The sequence below is a fragment of the Oncorhynchus masou genome, chromosome 28 (assembly GCF_036934945.1).
Source record: "Oncorhynchus masou masou isolate Uvic2021 chromosome 28, UVic_Omas_1.1, whole genome shotgun sequence".
NCBI lineage: Eukaryota > Metazoa > Chordata > Actinopteri > Salmoniformes > Salmonidae > Oncorhynchus > Oncorhynchus masou.
In genome coordinates, this window is record NC_088239.1 from 24,204,841 (window position 1) to 24,228,158 (window position 23,318).

At 42.8% G+C, this 23,318-nt stretch overlaps 2 protein-coding genes across 4 annotated transcripts in view; one reads left to right on the forward strand and one right to left on the reverse strand.

Moving 5' to 3' along the window:
* The window catches only part of sulf1 (sulfatase 1), a 70,807-nt gene extending 63,204 nt beyond the window's left edge, over nucleotides 1-7,603 (forward strand). For 2 of the 3 annotated variants that reach the window (XM_064941633.1, XM_064941634.1), the window contains 3 exons: nucleotides 921-1,063; nucleotides 1,226-1,352; nucleotides 6,252-7,603. In XM_064941633.1, the coding sequence (XP_064797705.1) occupies nucleotides 921-1,063; nucleotides 1,226-1,352; nucleotides 6,252-7,408 (1,427 nt within the window). In that variant the 3' untranslated portion in view covers nucleotides 7,409-7,603. Of the gene's footprint in view, nucleotides 1-920; nucleotides 1,064-1,225; nucleotides 1,353-3,728; nucleotides 3,763-6,251 lie in introns of all 3 variants that reach the window. The other variant, XM_064941635.1, reaches the window with a different exon arrangement.
* A 2,395-nt stretch (nucleotides 7,604-9,998) lies between these two features.
* The window catches only part of LOC135517392 (solute carrier organic anion transporter family member 5A1-like), a 94,767-nt gene continuing 81,447 nt past the window's right edge, over nucleotides 9,999-23,318 (reverse strand). Inside the window, exons 7-10 of the mRNA XM_064941638.1 lie at nucleotides 22,800-22,959; nucleotides 18,564-18,805; nucleotides 17,629-17,693; nucleotides 9,999-15,920 (exon numbers count right to left, since the gene is read on the reverse strand). Of these exons, the coding sequence (XP_064797710.1) occupies nucleotides 15,502-15,920; nucleotides 17,629-17,693; nucleotides 18,564-18,805; nucleotides 22,800-22,959 (886 nt within the window). The 3' untranslated portion in view covers nucleotides 9,999-15,501. The remainder of the gene's footprint in view (nucleotides 15,921-17,628; nucleotides 17,694-18,563; nucleotides 18,806-22,799; nucleotides 22,960-23,318) is intronic.

A 23,318-nucleotide genomic window follows, 5' to 3' on the forward strand; every position in this document is an offset into this window, starting at 1 on the left:
TAGTTACTACACATACATGTGTACTGTACTAAGTATTTACTACACCTACACGTGCACTGTACTAAGTAGTTACTACATCTACACATGTACTGTACTAAGTAGTTACTACACCAACATGTATTGTACTAAGTAGTCACTACACCTACACGTGTACTGTACTAAGTAGTTACTACACCTACACGTGTATTGTACTAAGTAGTCACTACACCTACACGTGTACTGTACTAAGTAGTCACTACACCTACACGTGTACTGTACTAAGTAGTTGCTACATCTACACATGTACTGTACTAAGTAGTTACTACACCTACACGTGTATTGTACTAAGTAGTTACTACACCTACATGTGTACTGTACTAAGTAGTCACTACACCTACACGTGTATTGTACTAAGTAGTTACTACACCTACACGTGTACTGTACTAAGTAGTCACTACACCTACACGTGTACTGTACTATGTAGTTACTACACCTAAATGTAACTGCACTAAGTAGTTACTACACCTACGTGTGTACTGTACTAAATAATTGCTACACCTACATGTGTACTGTACTAAGTAGTTACTACACCTACACGTGTATTGTACTAAGTAGTTACTATACCTAAATGGAACTGCACTAAGTAGTTACTACACCTACATGTGTACTGTACTCACATGCATTCTCATTTGAGTCATTCAGCACTGTAGCCTACACAGTAATGAAGCCACATTCATACACACAGATGTACCCACCACTCCCACAGCTCAGTAAATACCGTTGGTTGAATAAAGGGTCTGTATCATCAGAAGTGATGACCAAGTGTATCAGTCTATTGAAACAGGCTATTATTTTGGTTTCTCCCAGTTAGAGGGTTCTCTCTCTCTCTGTGTGTGTCTGTGTGGGTTCTATTGGTTAACCCTGTCCTTCCTCTCCTTCAGTTGGAGGGTTCTGTGCGTGCACCAGTTCCAACAACAACACCTACTGGTGTGTGAGAACCATCAACGAGACACACAACACCCTGTTCTGTGAGTTTGCTACGGGCTTCCTCGAGTACTTTGACCTCAACAACGACCCCTACCAGGTGAGTGGACCATAGACATGGAATCAATTCTATTTTCTATTTTACTCCATTTTCTGTTCTATTCTGTTTCTACGGAGTGGACTACACACAGGCACCTTTCATTAGTAGGTTGTTTTGTCAATAACGATGTATTAACCTGTGTGGATGTGTCTGTGTGTGTAGCTGACCAACGCGGTGTACTCGGTGGACAGAGAGGTGTTGAACGCCCTCCATGCTCAGCTGATGGAGATGAGGAGTTGCCAGGGACACAAGCAGTGTAACCCCCGACCCAAAGGCCTGGACACAACAGGTAAACACATATACTACAGTACTAGTAGTAGCTACACTGCTACTACTACTACTACTACTACTACTACTATTACTACTCTCTCTACTGGGTTACCTCAGAGTATGGTAAAGTTGCCCCTAGACGCTGATTGTGGGTCAATTTGTCATTTCCCCCGCTAATGGTTAAGGTGAGGATTGGGGGAGTCGAAGCTGATCCTAGATCTGTACCTAGGGAAAATTTCACCCTTGAGTGGTTTACTTCCATCTGGTCTACAACAGAATAGAGGCTGAAACGGATCTGAAGACTAACCACTGCAGTGGTTGATTAGGGTAAACAAGTCGTACATTCAGACCAAATGTGTGTGTTGTTAATAAAACATGTTTCTCACTTTAGGGTTTAAAAATTCCAGTAACTTTTCCAAAATTCCCAGGTTTTTCAGAGCTCCCGGATGGAAGATACCTGGAATCAGGATGGAATAAGCAGGAAATCTGCGTAAAAAGTTACTGGAATTTTGAAGCCCTAAACTGAAACAAGATACTAGGTGTATGAATAACACTATTTGACCCAGGTTCAGTCCTGACCTGTACCTGCATGTCATTAGTTGCATGTAAACGGGGGTAATTCTCTCACTGATGTACGCAAACATTTCAACATAGGAAGGAAGGTCGAGGGGGTCATCATTAAGTCCTCTGTGTGTCTCTCTTATGTCTCCATTGTCTGTTTATTTCTGTCTAAAAACACACACACACTCCCTGTCCTAGTTCTGACCTCAGGGATTCGTGTCCAGTCCGCAGCACACCGATGAGACACACTATGAACATTTTCTACTTTCACAGGAACTTGGACATCCATAATGTTTTCATCACTGCATGATTTGTATCGGTGTTATCCAGAGTTTATGGTCATTGGATTTCTCCTGGGTTTTACACAGTGAATATCTTGGTTTGTTTTGTATTGTAGTCATGACACGCACAGGGAAACCCTCTGCGGCCAAGCCGAGCCAGTCACTCAGAATGGTACGGCAACAAACCGAAATAGAGCTTTGAATTGGTTTTGGATATAATGATAACCTAATATTGTGTCCCTCATTTCAACTCCTTCTGCTGTGGAAGTGGTTTAGGTTTTCATCCCAAATGGCACCCTATTGCCTTTGTCGTACACTACTTTTGACCAGGGTCTACATAGTTCTGGTCAAATGTATTGCACTACATAGGGAATAGAGTGCCATTTGGGATGCATTCCCAATAGTGTGTCCCTCAGTTTAACTCATTCTGCTGTGGGTAGTGGCTTACAATCAAATTTAGTATCCCTCTAAATTGGCATCCCATGTGGCACCCTATTCCCTATTAAGTGCACTCCTTTTGACACGGGTCCATAGGCCATTTTGGACATCCCCCAAATATTTTGCCACGTTCCCTATCCTATTGTGTGCTCTGGCCAGACACCCTGCCTTCAGTGACTCACACAGTGTTAGCTATGAGAGCTCTGTCAACAAGCCTATTGAGCCTGGCTACTCTGACGACTACGTCTAGCTTTTCACCACCATGACGGCTATTTACAGCTAAGTGTCCCTGAGAGATGACATCACACTAGCAGCAGTTAAAAACCTTGCCACGGTGATATGAGCTCTTGGTTTTAAACTTGCGCTCAGTGAACTCGTTATACCAGCACAGTAGACGTACAATAGTTTATATTTCTGTGAAGGTATTTTTTTTGGGGGGGGGGGGTATTGGCTTTGTGCTACGAAGTTTAAGAACAAGTTGTCATATCACTGCTTGATGATTTGGAAACATTAACAACATCATGTGTTTGTGTTTTGGACTCACCCATGGACATCATCATCACCTGAATGACTGATTTACCTCCAAGGGAAGCTGGGACCCTTCATAAAGCCACACTCTCTATCTAGCTAGCTACAAAAAAATGATTGCAGTAAAAGTGCCTTAACTGCGTTCGACTGTCGTATTTTGGACGCAGTGATTGCAGAAAAGCTGCCGAACTGCACTTATACTGCACTCTAACTACAGTTACACTGCAAAATTACTGCAGTAAAGATGTTTTTATTTTGGATGCAGTATTTACAGCATACTGCACTCTAACTGCAATCTTTTTTCGTAAGGGAACCCAAAGAAATATACCTTCATCCCTATCTTTCCATCCCCTCCACCCTGCCCCAACCTGCACCTCCTCTCCTCCTTGTTCCATCGCTCCCTCCCTCTCTCCATCCATCCATACTCAAATTGCACCATCATTTCTCCTCTAGGGGCCTAGCGGGGTCTGTCCTGTCCCGTGCATGAAGAAGCATCTCCAATGTGAATGATTCCTTATTTTCTCTTATCCCCCCTCTAATTTGATTTGAGACATTAACATTGAAACTGCTCTTATTTTCCTGATCAGGAGGTAAAGATGGAGGCAGCTATGAACCACACAGGTATCCACACTTCTTTTATGATCTCTCTGGATATGTCCCGAATGGCACTCTATTACCTATGGCGTCTACTACTTTTGACCAGAGCCCTATGGGTCCTGGTCAAAAGTAGTGCACTACGTAGGGTATAGGGTGCCATTTGGGACGTAGCCTCTCTCTTTGAAAGAGGCTTCTCTTCCTAATAACTGCATGGGCCATCTCATTGACTCATTCGCACTAATAATCCATAAGGCGCCGAGCTGCTTGGTGTGTGACTGCATGCCGGGGGAAGTTACCTACGCTAACTAATAATCGATTGATTGGATCTTTTGAATTCTTCTTAATTGAAGGTAGCTTCTTCCAATGTCATCGTGAAGCCTGAGGGGGTATCATCTTTCTACAATGCAGCCAAATTCTCCATAATTACAACAGAAAAATGTTTACCCGTCTGAACCCCCCCCAGATCATACACCAACTTATCTGCTGTTTGAGTCAAACACCAACGTGCACATCTCTTTCTGTAGCTCCTTGCACCACCACATGCATCAGTCATATCCATCAGAATATCTGTCTGAAAAGTCACTTTTTGGCCGGTCTTGGCTTAACTACTAAGCTCAGAGAGCTCAACTGGTATTGCCCAGCTCCAAGTTGAGAAGAAATGTATATTTAGTCAAACTGAATTGAACCTTTCTGGTCAGTGTGGCAGTTGTCAAGAAACATCAGTTTAATCACAAGTTTATCCTCACAAAACAAAATGCTGATATTTATTATAGCATTATATTTGATAGACATGAAGTATGTAAGAGCAGAAAACATTTTCACATAAGGAAACCCCCCTCCCCACACACCTGATGAATGTGTGTCCCCTGCATGTGAATGAAAACGCATGACAGCATATAGAGTCAACCATTCATTCAGGGCATCCATCCATTTCATTCATGCATCGCACGATCACGGACATGTTACTAATTTAACATCACCATCTTCCACACTTACCTGACCAAAGACATAGGCTGTCTTTCAAATAGCACCCTATAACCTATGTAGTCTACTATATAGGGAATATAGTGTCTGTCATTTGGGACGCACACATGCATAAGTACATCAACTTACTTTTAGTAAGCCATAATGACACTCAGTCATTGTACTTGTGCAACATGGCATCGCTCAAAATGGCATCCATTTTCCTCATGACATTATTAGAGTAGTAGAATGGACACAAGTTGCGGGGACTTCGTTGTCCCTCTTCCTCACCTCTGACCTATTGACCTCTGTTTCTGGGCACCTGCTTACCAGGCAACAGTGGCATCGAAAGTGGTCAAAGAGGAGACCAAGCCAGTCCTTCCTGTGAGTCTCTTAGCCTATAGTATACTGATATAAAACCCTCCCCTATTCTCCCTCTTTATAGCAGGGTGACCTAAATCTGGGCCTCGAGTCCAGTTCCCCTGCTTATTTTTAGTCCTTTAGTAAGGGACTGATTTAGACCTGTGGCACCAGGCGAGTGCCATTAACTGCCAGGTAAAAATGACATATGGAACTAGACTCAAAGTCCAGGTTTGAGTATCCCTGCTATTTAGTACTTCGTACATGCCCTGTAGGGCAGAGTGAGTTTGAAAGAGCTCCCTCTTGTAATCAATAATGATACAGGGTGTGTCTATCAGGGTTAGTGTCTATCAGGGTTAGTGTCTATCAGGGTTAGTGTCTATCAGGGTTAGTGTCTATCAGGTTGTCTATCAGGGTGAGGGGGTCGGTTCCATTTCAATTCAGTCAAGGACTTGTCCAATTGTTGGAATTTAACTTGATTTACTAAAATGAAATGGAATCCACTCCAACCTTATTGATAGTAAGCATATACCCTAACTATGATTCCAATTGTAGTATATTGGCCGTAACTGTATTTTTCTAATGCACCACACAGCAGGCTCATCATTCACTCTCTCCTTCCTCAACACTCCTTTTTTTGCAGATGTTCATCATCCTATTTTCCTCCCCTCCTTTATTTCCCAGATTCCATTTTCTTTTTTCCCAGGTGACCTGGATACTCATTTGAAAACAACAAGCCTATCATCAGTCTTCTTTTTTTAGTTTAGCTAGTCTAACGGTAGATCTGAGAATTTTATGTATCTTTGAGGAAATATTGTCATTTTATGTCAAGATGACTTGTGTTTGCTCTGCTGCTTATGGCTTCAGCTTGGGTGCTATGTTTACCGGGCCAAACTGTGTGTGTGGGGGGGGGGGGGGGGGGGGGCCCCAAGGAGCTGACTGCCATAGAGGAGGCTGAAGGCTAGATTCTGCTGCTGGGCATGACTGCATGACATGTGACCCAACACAACCACACACTTCCCCTAATTACACCACACACTCCCAGTCCCATACAACATTACCACCAACTCTCACACTCCCACATACTACCAGTCCGATACAACATTACCACCAATTCTCCCACACACTCCCACATTACCACCAACACTCCCTGCTCCAGCCCTTGACCCTCTCATCCTCTCCCCTCATAGCACTCAGCCAGTCTGGGACGGACGAGCGGGTTAAGCTGCCCAACCTGACGGAGGAGGAGGTGGACTGGCGAGGTCTGGAGGAGCTGTATAGTAGTGTAAACCAGAGCCTGTACCAGCACAGGACTGACTACAGCCTCAGACAGGACGACTGGCACATCTTCCAGAAGGATGTAGATAATATGTTTGCACTGAGACACGTTTTAGACTCGAAACTTCAAAACAACGACGACAACCAAACCCATAAGCTTGACTTAAAGGATGACCCGGCATCGGCAACTTCCCTGGCAGAGCAGGGTTCCGGGTCTGGGGCTGGGGGGCTGGAGGAGGGCAGCGGAGGAGAAGGTACGCCTAGCCGGGACATCTGGCCAGAACCGGTCTTCCTGAATCGGGCCACAGAGGGATTACCAGAGACCCCATGCACTACCCATCCTGCCCCTAGCACACCGCCACCACCACCTCCTCCATTAACACCCACACACCCCACACCTCAGAGGTCAGAGGTTAAAGTTCAACTAGAATCTGTGAATGACCTCCCTGACGAGACTTATCCATTAGGCAGACCCCCCAGAGTGGTGTCTGGGATGTCAGCAGGTCAGAGGAGAGGAGGGGTCAGAGGGGGGGAAGTGGTTGCCGGTGGTGAAGTGTGGTTGGCCCATCAGCTGGAGGAGGACTGGCTAGATGGCGAGGGGGAGGGGCTAGTTTTCAGTGGGAACGGGAACAACGGCCTGACTGAGATGGAGACGCGGCACGACGACCTGCTCCGCACCCACAACAGCCTGGAGATGGGGCTGGGACTGGGGTCTTACCCAGGCCAGGCCCAGACCCAACAGGGCAGTCTCATCCAGGGACTGGAGCTGAGACTAGACAAGGAGGAGGAAGAGGACATATTCCAAGGCCAGGGCTACCTCCCCCTCTCCCCACAGACACTGAGGCCCAGAGTACAGGCCTCCACCACCACCACCACTACCAGCACTAGGAGCCCGCCTCAGACTCAGACTGGCGCCCCACAGGGGACTGGGGTGGTAGTGCATAACCCCCAGCTCCAACAGGCACATCTACAGATAGAGGTACAGGTCGAGTCCCATGCCCAGCTCCAGGCCCTGGACTATGAGGGTAGTGGGTCTCCCGCCCTGCCCTCTTCCAACCACACCCAGTGAGACACATACAGACAAACGCACGTGCTGGCCTGACATTGGGCGGCCCAGCCGGTCACCATAGAGACACAGAGAGACACAGAAACTGGGGGACATGGAGAGCCAAGAAGGCCAATGATGATGCCACCACCTGTCAGTCTGACTTAGAGCTGTATTATTCATGAGTATTAAAGTTATTATTATTGTTGATTTTTTTTACAGGTGCTTCCATTTATTATTAGAAGAACTACAGTGTTATGTTGTTTTTCCAAAATATATATTTAGAAAAAGAAAAGCCTTAATGCAGTTGAAATTAATAAAATATGGGAATTTTAATAAAAGTCCAAGTGGATAACACCATTGTTTTAAATATATATTTTTAACAGTAAAAACAGGTTTTCTAGTCTGAAGGTTAGTGGTCATTTAGCGTTACCAGAGAGGAAGAGGCGAAGCGAGAGGGTTTACCAGGCTGAACATATGTCCACGTTAAGCTAATTATTAAGCAAGCTTGGGCAATGAGTGCTGAATTTTGTCAAGATAAAAAATGTAAAGCTATTTTGATATGTGAGGCTTATTTGATCTAATAGAAGTTTCTTAATGCTTAGGTTGTTACGAGTTTACCGATATAAGTGTAATGCACGTGACATCCCAGCAACTTTGATAGTGTTTTTCTCTCAAAGTTATACCTGTTGAATTTCGAGATGGTCTATGCATTATCAGGAGGCTAGCATAGGATCTCACTCCATTGAATACAGGTGGTTGACATCAACACCCCTCATTGAATATTCAAAAAAGTATTCAAATACCGACATGTATCCACCAATCCAAAGATAGTAACAGATGGGAGCGTGATAGCCCACCGTTACGCTCTGTGGACAATGAATCCCATTGTTAGGGCGGAGACACAAGCTTCTTGTCATTATATCCAGTATCTCTGGCATTACCTAACACCTTTGTGTGCTACAATGGCGTTGGCTAATGCTAACGTCTTGGTATGTGCTTCAATAGAGTTGGCTAATGCTAACATCTTGATGTACTACAATGGAGTTGGCTAATGCAAACACCTTGGTAGGCTACAATTGAGTTTGCTAATGCTAACGCCTTGGCTAATGCTAACAGACTCAGGCCGGGATTAAATCCGATCAGCGTTAGATCTGCGTAGAGTGCTTGACATGTAAAGGTAATTTCCAATTGAGCGTTTGCCATGAATGAGATCTCCACGAAAGTGGAAACATTACTTTAAAAAGTTGACAAAGGAGGATAGGCTTGAATCCCGGCCTCAGTCATCTCTCGACCAATTATCACAGTGCAGTCCAATCAGAAATATAACCATTGACAAATCAGATGATCACAATAGTTTGACCATAATTGCACTTTGAACATTTATTTCGCTTTTCCCTTGTACTGACCGTTGCCTTTAGTTGAAATGTTTGTGGTTTGGAAACACGTATTCACTGTAACTCCAATGGCATCTCAAAGCTTAACACTGATCATTGGTATTTCATTTTTAACACAGTGAATTCATTTAAAGGGTAAGTTGGTTTCATGGATACTTGCTACTGCAAGTGCAACACTGAAAGTTCAGTTAAAAAAAAAAAGTTAGCAATGAACATTGCTAACATAATTTTGTGAGTTGTAAATATTTAACTTAGTTCACTATGGGGGGCGGCAGGGTAGCCTAGTGGTTAGAGCATTGGACTAGTAACCAGAAGGTTACGAGCTCAAACCCCCGAGCTGACAAGGTACAAATCTGTCTTTCTGCCCCTGAACAGGCAGTTAACCCACTGTTCCCAGGCCGTCATTGAAAATAAGAATTTGTTCTTAACTGATTTGCCTGGTTAAATAAAGGTAAAAAAACAAATGTTATGTTACTCTTCTAGCTACAGTAACTTCAAGTTCACTTTTTGTTCTACACTCAGCCATCATCATCACCTAATTAAATAAAAACTTCAGATATTAAGCACAAATGTACTACCGCACACAATAAAACTCACATTAGACCAGTATTCCCTATTGCATTGATAATCAAGGATGCACATAATCATCCCCAAGTTAAATCTCAAAAAGAGACAACGACCACAAAGCCACAACCTAAGTATGTCCCAAATGGCACCCTATTCACTTTAAAGTGCCCTACTTTTGACCAGAGCAACATGGGCCCTGGTCAAACGTAGCGCACTACACTATATAGGGTGCCATTTGAGATGCCACCCCTAATCTTTTCCTCCATTGCTTGAATAGCATATGGCATTACTACTATGAGGTGATCTATGCGTCATTTATTATACTGTCTGTTAGACTATACTGTATATTCTATATGCAATAAGCAAAGAATCCTAGGATTTAATCCACACCACTCACATTACATATCATTGGGTATGTTTGCATTGGCCTGTGTCATCGCCACTCATTCTTACATCTTCTACTGATGGTTACGTTTTGTTCAATGTTGCTTCCACCTAAAACCAACGTTCATTGATTCTTAGATCAACAACTGTTAGTGAAGCAGTATTTTCCTCCTTTCCTTATTCTGTGTGTAGAAAAAGTGTTGCAACAATTCTGGGTTCAGGAAAGCCAAGAAGCTGTTTAGAAATAAACGTGTCAAATATTTTAGTGACATTTCAGCTTATTTAATGACCATTTCTTCATACATTCATAAATCCATCCCACACTTCTGTAACTTAGGTTTGCCAGAAATCCCTGTTGGAATATTCCCAGAATCAGGATCGAATAAGCAGGAAATCCAGTATCCTCCAACCACGATTTCTAGAAAATCTAGGATAGTGCTTGATCACCCCCCACAAAAAACATCTGCTATACTGATTGCATAAACATAAACCAGACCCAAATCTCCTTTTTACAGTTTTTTAATGACACATATCAAGTATTCAAGGCATTTGTAAACCAAGGGTCCATTAGTTTAAGTTCAGAGTTTCTCCGTCTCAAAATGTGCATCAGCCAATTAAAATTGTTGACGTAGTTGCACGTGATAAAACATTACTTTGGAAGTTCCCATTAGATAACCTGGCACAGTTAGCCCTATGCTAACCTGACCAGGTGGCAGTGATCATGCCCGTTAACAAATTCTGCATCAGCCAAATACAAATGCTAACATAGTGGGCCACTTTTCCATGAGAGCATCTTTAACATGACTCAAACGGCACCACCTGCTAATCAAAGTTACTGAAATACATGCAACATTTCAACTGGACGGATAGGTCAGTGTTGTAAGTCTGGCTTCTGGTAATTTTCTTTTTTCCCCTTCATAAGCTTCATGAGATGGGGGGCCTCTAACGCACGGTTACTGTACTCCGAAGATTCACAGTCAATCACCTTAGTGGCATACGCTAACGATGTACGATAAACTTAATAAACGTTTTATAGACCTTTATCCTTTTCTGCTTTTACCATGAACATGTGTGAAATGGATGAGCAAAAATGTGCCTCTTGAATTTTAGTAGCCTAGTCAAGGATTCATTGTCATGAAATATTGTCGACTATTTTAAGAAATGCCATTGGTTGATGGATATAAAGTCTAAGATCTTGATAGGCTGATGTGGAATTTCTTACAGGAAATAATCACTGCCGCCTGGTTAGCATATGGCTAAATGTGCCAGATTATGTAATGGGAACAGCTAACATATAGCATTTTACAAGGTGCAACTATGTCACCGATTTGAATTGGCTGATGCGCATTTTGAGACTGAGAAAATGTTCTAATGTTCGCAAGTATGGAGCCCAAGTGTCCACAAATATGGTTTAGACTTCTGCTCCTGAGGAACACAAATCAAGGGCTGCAGACCTCCAGTTTGCATCCCAAATAGCAGCATATTCCCTATATAGTGCACTACTTTTGACCAGAGAGCCCTATGGGTAGTAGTGCACTATATAGGGAATAGGGTGCCATTTGGGATGGAATACACTGTCAGAGTACACTGTCAGTCCATGAAATAATGAAAACACGTTCTGAAGAAATACTGATCAAAAGAAAGAGAGCGAGAGAAAGGAGAGAAAGAGATGGAAAGCAAGTCTACAGTCTACCTTGGAGAAGTGTTGCGAGAAGGCTAAGGATACATCTGCAATTGCACCCTATGCCCTATGGTGCACTATATAGGGAATAGGGTGCCATTTTGAACGCAGATCAAGCCTTCCTATAGTGCTGCTTACACCTTGTTGAATGGAGGTAAAGGGCATCCTGGGTAACAATACCATCCTGTCCCAATTGGCACCCTTTTCCTTATATAGGTCACTACTTATGGCCAGGTTGCGTGGGAAATAGGGGATGCATGGGGACTACTTTTGCACTACCAGACCCCTATGTGCACCATAAAGGGAGTAGGGTGCCATTTGAGATGCAAACTAAGTCGTTTTGGATGGAGCCAAAGAGAGGGCTTCAACACCAACCAATTCAAATGGAGCCATCAACAAAAAAACATATTGCAAAATACAACCCACTCCCCAATCCCTCAAATTCAATGTAACAGGTCGTTCCTATGTAAAATGCTGTAGGTCATTCAGGCACAGAGAAGCAAATATACGGTTTCCTTGTTTTTGGATTTTTAAGTAATTTTATGATGTTGTCTACAATGGTTATGGTTAGTTCATAAATACCTACTTCTAACTAAGTTTAAGCTCTATACTACGTTGATTTTAAATATTTACATGATAATAGTTTGGGAACAGTTAGCTACTAATTCATGATAATACTAATAAGAAACCATAACTTGGCATTTTTCAGCCAAGTATCATCATCATCAGTCTCTTACATAACTTGAGGACAAAGACATTTAGGCTGGGATTTAATCCCATCACAGTCTTTGGACAATGTGCCATTTAAAGTCATTTCCGTTTGAGTCAACATATGCAGCCTTTACTGTGAATGTGGTGTCCGCGAACGCGGGAACATTACCTTTAAAACATGCATTGTGGACAAAGCCTGATCGGATTGAATCCCAGCCTAATTCATATAACTTTACCACTGCATCAGATAAATCCGCTGTTCTTTGGAAACCGGTTTTAAAAGCGCAAATATATAATGGATATGAGGCATGCCTCATGCCAAACAAGGTATAAATACTGTAGTTGCTGTTCATAATGGTTTATGTTCTTAAAAAGTGTCCTAGAAAACAAAAACAAGTAGTAAATTCACAGCAGCAGTCCAGTTTAACAAAAACAGTATTAGTAGTAGGTCTGTGTAGGGTTGCAAAATTCCAGTAACTTTCCCAGGTTTTCCAAAAATTCCGGGAGGATTATGGATTTCATGCTTATTCCCTCATGATTCCGGAAATCTTCTTACTGGAATTTCTGGGAAACCTTGGTAAAGGGTAGACCGTTCCCTGTCTTTTTCACTCCGGGCTGCAATTCATGTTTATGTCCAGCAGAGGGTGGGTCCCAGTCACTCCTGAACTGAATGATCCAAAAAAAATCAGTTATACTGGTTCTTGTTATTGTGACTTATCTGTTGATATAATGGGCTTTGTTGATTTATTCCTTACTACACTACTTCTTAAATGCCTAACTGTCAATACAACAATGCTGAAATGAAGCAATATTGGACCTAGTGTAGAGTCAGTTTGTAAATGGGCTGGGTTCATGCGAGTAGATACCCATACACTTCCAGTCATTGCGCTAACACTAGTTAGCATTGGCTCGCAAAACTACCTCTAACTTCCTTTATCAAAATGGTATCCACGAGTTCATCTGACTTTGGGGAAGTAGATTGCCAAAATCACGACTTACCCCTTTAACATAAAAAGGGAAATTCAATTCAAAACAAATGCAATACTTTTTCAAACAAGTAAAAAGAAGAAAAAAAACATTTTGTAGATATTTGCAGTTAAAATGACAGCTTTTAGTCCTCTTATGTCATATTCTTTTGGATGAGGATTATGACTGAGTTTTCCCTTCCAGCAAAGACCACCTAATGTTATGTTATAAATACAATAGTGTGTTTGTGTTCCCCATTGTATTCCCCAAGTTAAAGTCCTAATGAAGACTAACTCCACACAGACTAACTATGGTGCAGACCACCACTCCTGACTAGGTGGACAGTCCGTTAGTAACTCTTCTTTGGATACAGGCAGAGAGGAAGAGAGAGGCACAACTCCAGGGAAAATATGTCTCCCTCGTTTGTGTCTCCCTCCAAGCCTTGCTTGGTACGGAGGTTAATAAGAGTATCGAATTTGGTCAATACATTTTGTTTATGGCTTATTTGCTACATGAGGTTTACTTGATCTAATAAAAGTGTTGTAATGCTTGAGTTGTTACGAGTGTACTGATATAACTAGGACACGTGACATCCCGGCAACTTTGAGAAAAAACACTTCGTATGAGGAGTTGTCTCAAGATGGCTATGCATATTCATGGCATGAGGCTAGTAGCATAGCATCTCTGCCCATTGAATATATCGGTTCACGTCAACAACCTTCATCGAATATTCAGGATTACAATAATGAAATGTATCCACATATCCAAAGAAAGAATAGCTGGGAGCTAGTCAGCCAGTCGTGCTGCTTTGTGGACAATGACTCCGGTTGTTAGGATGGAGAGACATGTATCTTGTCACTATATCCATAATCTTTGATATAGGCTAGTTAGCCGGTTAGACTGGTAGCTATTAGCATTAGCCAGTATCTGGCCCTTGGATATTGGCTTGCACGCCGGTTAGCCTGGTAGCTATTAGCATTAGCTACTAACTAGCCATTGGATATAAGCAAGCTAGTTGGCTAGCAGGTTACCCTCGTAGCTATTAGCATTAATCAGCTAGCCAGCAACCAATGATAGGCCCACACAGCCTGAGTTACTGTTTCAAAGGGGGCTGAAGAGTCAAATAAATGGGTGGCCCATTCTCTGCTCTGAACCAAGAGTTTAAACAGACGGTCACAAGGACAGACAGAACTGGACAAATGTCTCATGTATGACTGAGTTTTAAGTCGATATAATCCCCTCCTAAATAGTACTGTTTAATGTTGCTGCTAACCACATTCAATATTAGCTGGATATGCTCAGCTGTGGTATAATGTGATTGAATGGGTGATAGGCTGTGTCCCAGAAGGCACCCTATTCCCTGTATAATGCACTACATTTGACCAGAGCCCTATGGAACCTGGTCAAAAATAGTGCACTATATAGGGAATAGGGTGCCATTTGAGATGCAAGCACAGAGAGGGGTACAGTAAGTCAATACAGTACTGAGAGGTGTATGTCTGTCTGTATGGGAGTACACAGGACCTTGCATAGAATAGAACAGGTTTGTCAGTTGGTATGTTGTGCTTGAGAGAAACGCTGCAACTATGATGAGGCATCATGGGTAATGTAGTACCCACATGTCCCTTCTGAGAAGAAGAATATTAGAATATACTAATGCCCAGGCCATTTTACAGTACAGTAGCACCATGTGATCATGTTGATACACAAACATTTTGATTTATGAAATGTATCAGGGTTGGAGTCAATTCAGGAAGTGATTTGAATTTAAAATTCCAAAATTGAAAACTTTACATAAATAGCTTCTTTTCAGTTTGAGAAGTAATTGACTATCGATTCAGTTTGCTTCCTGAATTGACTGCCCTCAATTCGAATTGATCCCAAACACTTGTGTGTTAACTTTTGTACATGCTGTGTCACAAGTGGGAGGAGCTACAGGATGGGCTCATTGTAATGGCTGGAATGGTATCAATGGAAACCACATGTTTGACTCCATTCCATTAATTCCATTTCAGCCATTACAATGAACCTGTCCTATAGCTCCTCCCACCAGCCTCCACTCTGCAGCTAATGATGTGCACAGCAGAGACAGACAGCTCTGTAGGTCAATAGGGAGTCGAGCTGTTCCCCTGTGACACGCCCATATAACTGTGGCCAGCTCTTAATTACCACAAATGGCCTCTGTCACTATCAGTCTATTGGTCTCTCTGCCTGTCAATCAGAGCCAAGGAAATCACCCCCCCCCACACCGCCTGATTGGTGTATAGTTTCGAAACAAGGTGGAGACAGGAACAGGAAGGCACGTGTCACAACCCCCGGGGAGGAACAGGTAGAGGTGTGACCTAAAGAGGAAGAGGTGTGGTCTGTTTACTTCCTGCTCTCATATGTGGGCGGAGCTACTGTGTGTGGCATCAGCAGAGAGGGAGCGGGTTTATTGCTCGGTTAACGAGGGTGATGGTGCTGTGACCCCGGTTGAGAAGGAGTGCCACGGGAGGGTGGTCGCAAGGCGGGATGAACACCGGGCAGGAGCGGGTTCGGGCGTGGCTCTTCTGGCCCCCCACGTGGCAGATGAGGTCAGAGACAGTGCCCAACGGGGGTAGTCGCTGGTGCCAGCGCTCTGCCTGCTCCTCCTTGTACTTGATGGAGTACCAGGTGAGGAAGATGAAGATGAAGCCAATGAACTTGAGGCTGGCGGCCAGGCCAAAGTAGACGAAGCGGAAGGAAGTGACGTCGTACTCCCAGCAGGAGCCGTGGACGCCACAGTCCTGCTGCCACAGCATACAGGTGGTGTCGATCACCGCCCCAAAATAGATGGGAGTAGGAATATATGCTGGCGGAAGAGAGAGGAGAGGAACAGTTAGAACACAAGCTCTAAACAGTTATAACACAGCATACAGGTGGTGTTGAAGTATGTACACCGCTGGGGAGTGAACAGAGTGAGAGACAATGCCATCTGCCATTCAGCTATGCTGCCTAAACTAGTGTTTGCAAAATACTGTTGGTTGTGACTGATCCCTTTAAGGTTTGTGTGCTTCTAAGTGCTAGACTGCACCCGGAAACAAGTTTTGAATGTTTAGAAGAAGTCTTTAGTTGGGTCTTACAGTGAAAACCAGTTTAGGAATAACCACTAGTCATTCTAGACTAATGTAAGATACCCCATAGAAATTAGCCTATATGATCTGCATGGGCTATACTATGCTGACGATAAACAGGAGAAAAGTCAACGCAGCAGTTGTCTGTGCAGTACTGATATACCACCACTGGGTGGCGCCATATATCCACTACTGAGCAGAGATGAGTCGGTCCGAGATGCAGATTTTGGGTAAATGTAGCATTTCCTCCACTAATGGTTAATGTTAGGATTGGCGGCGGGAAGCTGATCCTAGATCTGTACCTAGGAGTAGTGTCATCCCAGAGCTATAGTGCATGAGCCAAATATTTCAGATAAGCAGAGTCTGAAGTTCACACAAACCAACCCTGGACTAAACACCTAGATCTAAGGCATTCCTTCTGGGTCGAATGGTGGTACTGATTCTGACAGTATTATAGGTGACATACTGCATTGCACTGTGAATGAAGTTACACACACACATGAGGCACACACCTTTTCAGGGTGTTGAAATATGAGAGTTCTATTCACATACCTGCAGTGAAAAGGTCAGAAGCAAGGTTATTATAGTAAATGAAAACCTAAATGAAAACTAATCATAAACACTTTCATAAACTGAAATAAAATAATTAATAAACCTGTTTGAAAAACTAAAACTATACTGAAACTCTTATCTTTGACTCCAAAACCAAATAAAATAAAAACCATCATGAATTATGTTCAGTTCTTATCCTAAACTTTGGGCAAAAATCTAATGGGGTTTTCAAGCTTTTTATTCATAGTTTTCAACACTTTTCCATGTCCTGGCAGCATTTACCTGCCCGATTCAGATGTTTCAAATAGCCATAGCTTGTGCATCACTATCACTACCTATCACTGGCTAACATTGAAGAAATACACTACTTTCTGTCAGTAAACCTTAAATTAAATAATATAAAACGAAATAGAAATGTTTTTAAAAAACTCAAACTAAATAAAAATGAGTAAAACAGGTCTGAAAACAAACAAACTAGACTGAATTTCAAATAAAAATCGAAACGAATAGAAATGTAAAAAAAATAATATAAAAACAAAATGATAATACTTTTGGTCAGAATCATGTTCTAGTATTACCCTACAGCCCTACAGGCTGTTTCAGACCAGTCATGCAAGACCTTTTCAAATACTTGACTTCAGTGGTGGCTGGTGGAATTTTAAATCTAAGGAATGGAAAATCAAACATGTTTTTCATGTGTTTGATACCATACCATTCATTCCGGTCCAGACCAAAATTACTATGAGCCGTCCTCCCCTCAACAGCCTCCACTGGCTGGTTGAGTGATGTGGGAACACTACAAGCTCACTGTGCCTGTAAAAATACCCAGTAACTCATAGAAAAACATATAGAATCACATAATATGAATGATAGGATCTCTACGCAGAAACTTACCCAGAGTTCTTAACAGGACAAATTGCATCCCTAGAGCGAATGGTCTCTCCTGTTCATCCACAGACCTGAAGAGTGATGGACAGAGACAGATGGACGGAGAGTGAGACTGGATTACAGAGGAACACACTAAAATATAAAGTGCATACACTTCCTTATAAAAACACTAACATATACACTGAGTACACAAAACATTAAGAACACATGCTCTTTCCATTCTATGTCATGGAAAGAGCAGGTGTTCTTAATGTTTTGTATACTCAGTGTATATGTTAGTGTTTTTATAGGTGTATCCAGGTGAAAGCTATGTTCCCTTATTAATGTCACTTGTTAAATTCACTTCAATCAGTGTAGATGAAGGCGAGGCGACATCTACACTTTGTGTTTGTGTGCCATTCAAAGGGCTAATGGGCAAGACAAAATATGTGCCTTTGAACGGGGTATGGTAGTAGGTGCCAGGCACACCGGTTTGTGTCAAGAATGCAACACTGCTGTGGTTTTGACGCTCAACAGTTTCCTGTGTTCATCAAGAATGGTCCACCACCCAAATGACACCCAGGCAACTTGACACAACTGTAGAAAGTATTGGAGTCAAAGCCCCGTAAATCTAACATTTTGCAATCTTGTTTAAACTGGAGCTGGGCTCCTTTAATCTGGTAATAGCAAGAATTTCAGAGAGTGTTAGCAATCTGACATATTGTAGATAAAACCTTCTCAACGCATTAATGCCGACTGCACATAATTCTGCACTTTTCACACATTACTACATTCAACACCGGAATTGAATTCCTATGTCAGTTACATCAGTGTTCTTGAAGGAAAGGGTGCAAGGGAAGGAAGCTGGGAAACACTACTTAGTAGCGATATGCAGCATTCATAAATCATTCATTTGCATGGCAAGGAGTTTTTAAGAGTTTGAGTGGCCACAGTCCTCCTACCTGAGAGTGACTATGATAGCGGAGGGCTGAGCGCAGGCGGTGATGAGTGTGACGATGAAGAGGAAGATGAGGAAGGGGATGAGGGTGTTACAGGTGCGGTCACACTTCCCCGACACCGCGAAGCCGTTCTCGTTCAGGTAGGTCTTAACGATGACCAGCTGCAGTTGGTTGCCTTGACCACCAGCAGGAGGGCTGATGACCTGTCGGCTCTGGACACACGTACACTCTGTGTAGTTCCTGATCTGTTGGTGGAGGAGATGGACATGTTTAATAGATATACACTCCCCGAAGTATTTATTTGGACAGTGAAGCTACATCTTTTAACTTGGATCTATACTCCAGCGTTTTGGATTTGTGAGCAAATGTTTCATATGAGGAGAGAGTACAGAATGTCACTTTTAATGATTTTTTCAGACATATCTGTTTAACCGTTTAGAATTGAACGCCGGGCGGGGCACATGATGTTATCACGTCACATTTGTCTTCCAGGTGCACTTTATAAATGTCGTTACAAAACAAATCACTGGACAAGTTAATGGAGGCATAGCTAATGACTACGTCAAGCTTGTTGGATGCCTTTGCAGTTTGTTTTGATTGTGTTTTGGATTATGTTGTGCCCGATATAAATGAATGGTAAATAATGTATTGTGTCATTTTGGAGTTGCCTTTATTGTAAATAATAATAGAATATCTCCCCCCAAAAATGCTACCCTCCCCCGTGATTGATAATGGTGAGAGGTTAGCATGTTTTATGGGTATGATCATTGTGCATTTGTAACCTTCTTGATAATCTTTATTCACGATTCATTCGTGATTATCCGTAATCATGGTGGCATCCACATTCATGTAGAAGTGTTGAGAAACAATAATGACACAGTATACACACACACACCTGGCCGTGACTCCATGCAAAAAAAGACATTTCCATTTCACACCTCACACTTGTACACTCTCTAATTATACGCACACAAACACACTCTTCCATGTAAACACACACACACGCACACACACACACACACACACACACACACACACACACACACACACACACACACACACACACACACACACACACACACACACACACACACACACACACACACACACAGACTATGTGGTTTGCAGGAAAGGACAAAGTTAACTTGCACACACACTCTGTCTGGGAAACTTGCCAGTGGGACATTGTATTCCATCTCCTAGAACCCTTAATGCAGCAGAAACATTCAACTCTCACTGGTAATCAAACCCATCCCTGCTCCCTAGGCTACATCAAAGGCACCTTGAGATGTTATACTGTACTGTAGCTATGTGGTGAGACTTCTGCACTGTGGGTGCATTGTGTGCTCAGCCAAACACGCATTCTCTCTAAGGCCAGTGTTGTGCCTAAATAATCTAGGGGTGTGTGTGACCCATGAACACTGGTAAAAAGTAAGGCACTGTATAGGAAATAGGGTGCAATTTGTAACTCGCCCCTAGGCATTTCTCTGTCTAGCTTTGCTGTGATATCCTGTCTGATATTGTTTTTAGGATGGGTCTTCCTGCCCAGGGTTTACCTCTCAGAGAAGGGGAGAGGGGGTAGAGGACTCAATGTTATTGTAGGCTGCGGCTAAATGGCTTACAATAGGCTAGCATAACATATTAGATCATCTTTTCAGGTTTACTCCCAAATCAACTCAGAGCTTAAAAGTACTGTACATATTTTACTGAATACCGTACAAACTCGTTTTACGTTTTTTTGGCAACCAGGGTTATTGGGAATAAGATGCATTTTGAATCCTGAATAATCTTCAGGAGACAGCTGGGATTAAGTCATGAAACAGTTCTGAACAACTGTTCTATTGCTGCTAGGAAACCAGCACACCTTTCACTGAAGCACCATTGTGTGTCCTAAATGGCACCCTAATCCCTATATAGTGCACTACTTTTGACCAGAGCCTTATGGGCCTAGTGCACTAAATAGTCAATAGGGTGCCATTTGGGACTCACACAAATGTCTCCCAGAATGTCTAAAGGGCAGATACGGTTGTCGAGTTCCAGTGCGACTGTGCAGCTAGCTAGGGTTGGGCGATATGGCGTAAAAATCATATCTCAATTCTTTTCAAACTTGTGGGCGATTCACAATATACATGTTTATTAGGCATGTATATTAGGTACACCACCACGTTAGTGAAAATAGTTGCTCCTACAGACAGTGAGTCAGGTACCTGTGGCTTGCTATATAAAGCAGGCAGTCAGGCATCAAGGCATTCAGTTACTGTTCCATGTAATGGGCAAAACGAGTGACCTAAGAAACTTTGAGCGTGGTATGATCATCAGTGCCAGGCGTGATTGTTCCAATATCTCAGAATCGTCTCCTAGTCCAGTCTCCTAGTCCAGTCTTTACACTGTACAACAGTGTCTAGGGTTTACCAAGAATAGTACAAAAAACATCCAGTCAGCGTCAGTTATGTGGGCAAAAACAGCTCGTTGATGTGAGGTCAAAGGAAACTGGCAAGAGTCGTGCAAGCTAACAGGCAGGGCCACAAACAAGCAAATAACGGTGCAGAACAACAGTGGTATGCAGAACGGCATCTCGGAACACACAATTTGTCGGTCTTTGTCACGGATGGGCTATTGTCACGGACGACCACACCGGGTTCCACTCCTTTCAGCTAAAAACAAGAAGATACAGCTCACGTGGGCACGCGATCACCAACACTGGACAATTGAGGAGTCGAAAAACATCCAACATATCCCTGTTCCTGTTGCGTCATGCTGATGGGAGAGTCAGGATTTGGTGTAAGCAATGGCTCCATTCTGCCTGGTGTCAACGGTACAGGCTGTTGGAGTAATGGCGTGGGGAATGTTTTCCAGGTATCCCTTGATACCAATTTAGCAACGTTTCAACCCAGTATTAGATGGATGTACCTAATAAACTGGTCATTGAGTGTATATTGCGATTTCTCTGGATATGCTTTGTTGTACAATTAAAGGTCAAAACACTGGATTTCAGACAATAGCAATACTCTAATGAATTCAGGGCTTGCAAAATTATACCTAGGCTAATTATTATTAAAAAATAATTATTTCACCATAATTTAACCGGGTGCGTCAGTTGAGAACAAGTTCTCATTTACAACTGCGACCTGGCAAAAATAAAGCAAAGCAGTGCAACGCAAACAACTACGAGAGAGTTACACATGGAATAAACAAACATACAGTCAATAACACAATAGAAAAAAATTGATATACAGTGTGTGCAAATGAGGTAGGATTAGGGAGGTAAGGCAATAAATAGGTCATAGTGGCGAAGTAATTACAATTTAGCAATTAAACACTGGAGTGATAGATGTGCAGAAGATGAATGTGCAAGTAGAGATACTGGGGTGCAAATATGGGGATGAGGTAGTTGGATAGGCTATTTATAGATGGGATATGTACAGGTGAGCTGCTCTGACAGCTGATGCTTAAAGTTAGTGAGGGAGATATGAGTCTCCAGCATCAGTGATTTGTGTCATTTGTTCCAGTCTTTGCAGCAGAAAACTGTAAGGAAAGGCAGCCAAAGGAGGAATAGGCTTTGGGGGTGACCAGTGAAATACACCTGCTGGAGCATGTGCTACGGGTGGGTGCTGCTATGGTGACCAGTGAGCTGAGAAAAGGCGGGGCTTTACCTAGCAAAGACTTATACATGACCTGGAGCCAGTGGGTTTGGCGAACGATATGTAGCGAGGGCCAGCCAACGAGAGCATACAGGTCACAGTGGTGGGTAGTACATGGTGCTTTGGTGACAATTTGCTGAGTAGAGTGTTGGAGGCTATTTTGTAAATTACATCGCCGAAGTCAAGGATCGGTAGGAGAGTCAGTTTTATGAAGGTATGTTTGGCAGCATGAGTGAAGAATGCTTTGTTGCGAAATAGGAAGCCGATTCTGGATTTAATTATGTGACTTCAACCACCATAAGATCCACTAATTGTAATTCGTCAAATGTATTTGACACAGCTGGCACACAACAGACCACTTAATTCAAACAACTGCCCAAATGACATCATTTAATTGTCATTCAGTTAAAAGGGGCCTGTGGTTGTGTGCTGGCGCTAACAATGTGAGTTGAGCTGTCTCTCTACAATCTCTCAGGATCAAGGATACAGACTCTTGAACCGCGGGGAGCAAACACAATTCTTCAGGTCTCAGACAAGCCTACTCCTCACATACACACGTGTGTACAGGTGTTGCCTGGTCAGTCGAGTGTGTACTTACCCCAGTGCTGCCGTTGCTCACCGTGCTGCACCCAGCCAGGCATGGGTTAAAGTAGGTGATGCTGTCAGAGCCACACACCGGGGCGTACTCATGGATCTTACAGCCACAGTTCACATTACAGCCTCCAGTCAGGTTATGATGGGTCATAGTCAGAGTGGGCCTGGAGAGAGACTTGAGTTACATTTCATTTTATTGGAGTAATGATATGTTGTACACCCGTGTTTCCTACATTTTCAGAACAAGATAGATAGATAAAGAGAGAGAGAGAGAGATGTGTACAAAACATTATGAACATGACGTCGACTGACCAGGTGAATCCAGGTGAAAGCTTTCATCCCTTATTGATGTCACTTGTTCAATCCACTTCAATCCGTGTTTATGAAGGGTAGGAGACAGGTTGAATAAGGATTGTTAAACCCTGAGACAGCTGAGACATGGATTGTGTATGTGTGTCATTCAGAGTGTGAATGGGCAAGACAAAAATGTAAGTGGCCTTGAACGGGGTATGGTAGTAGGTGC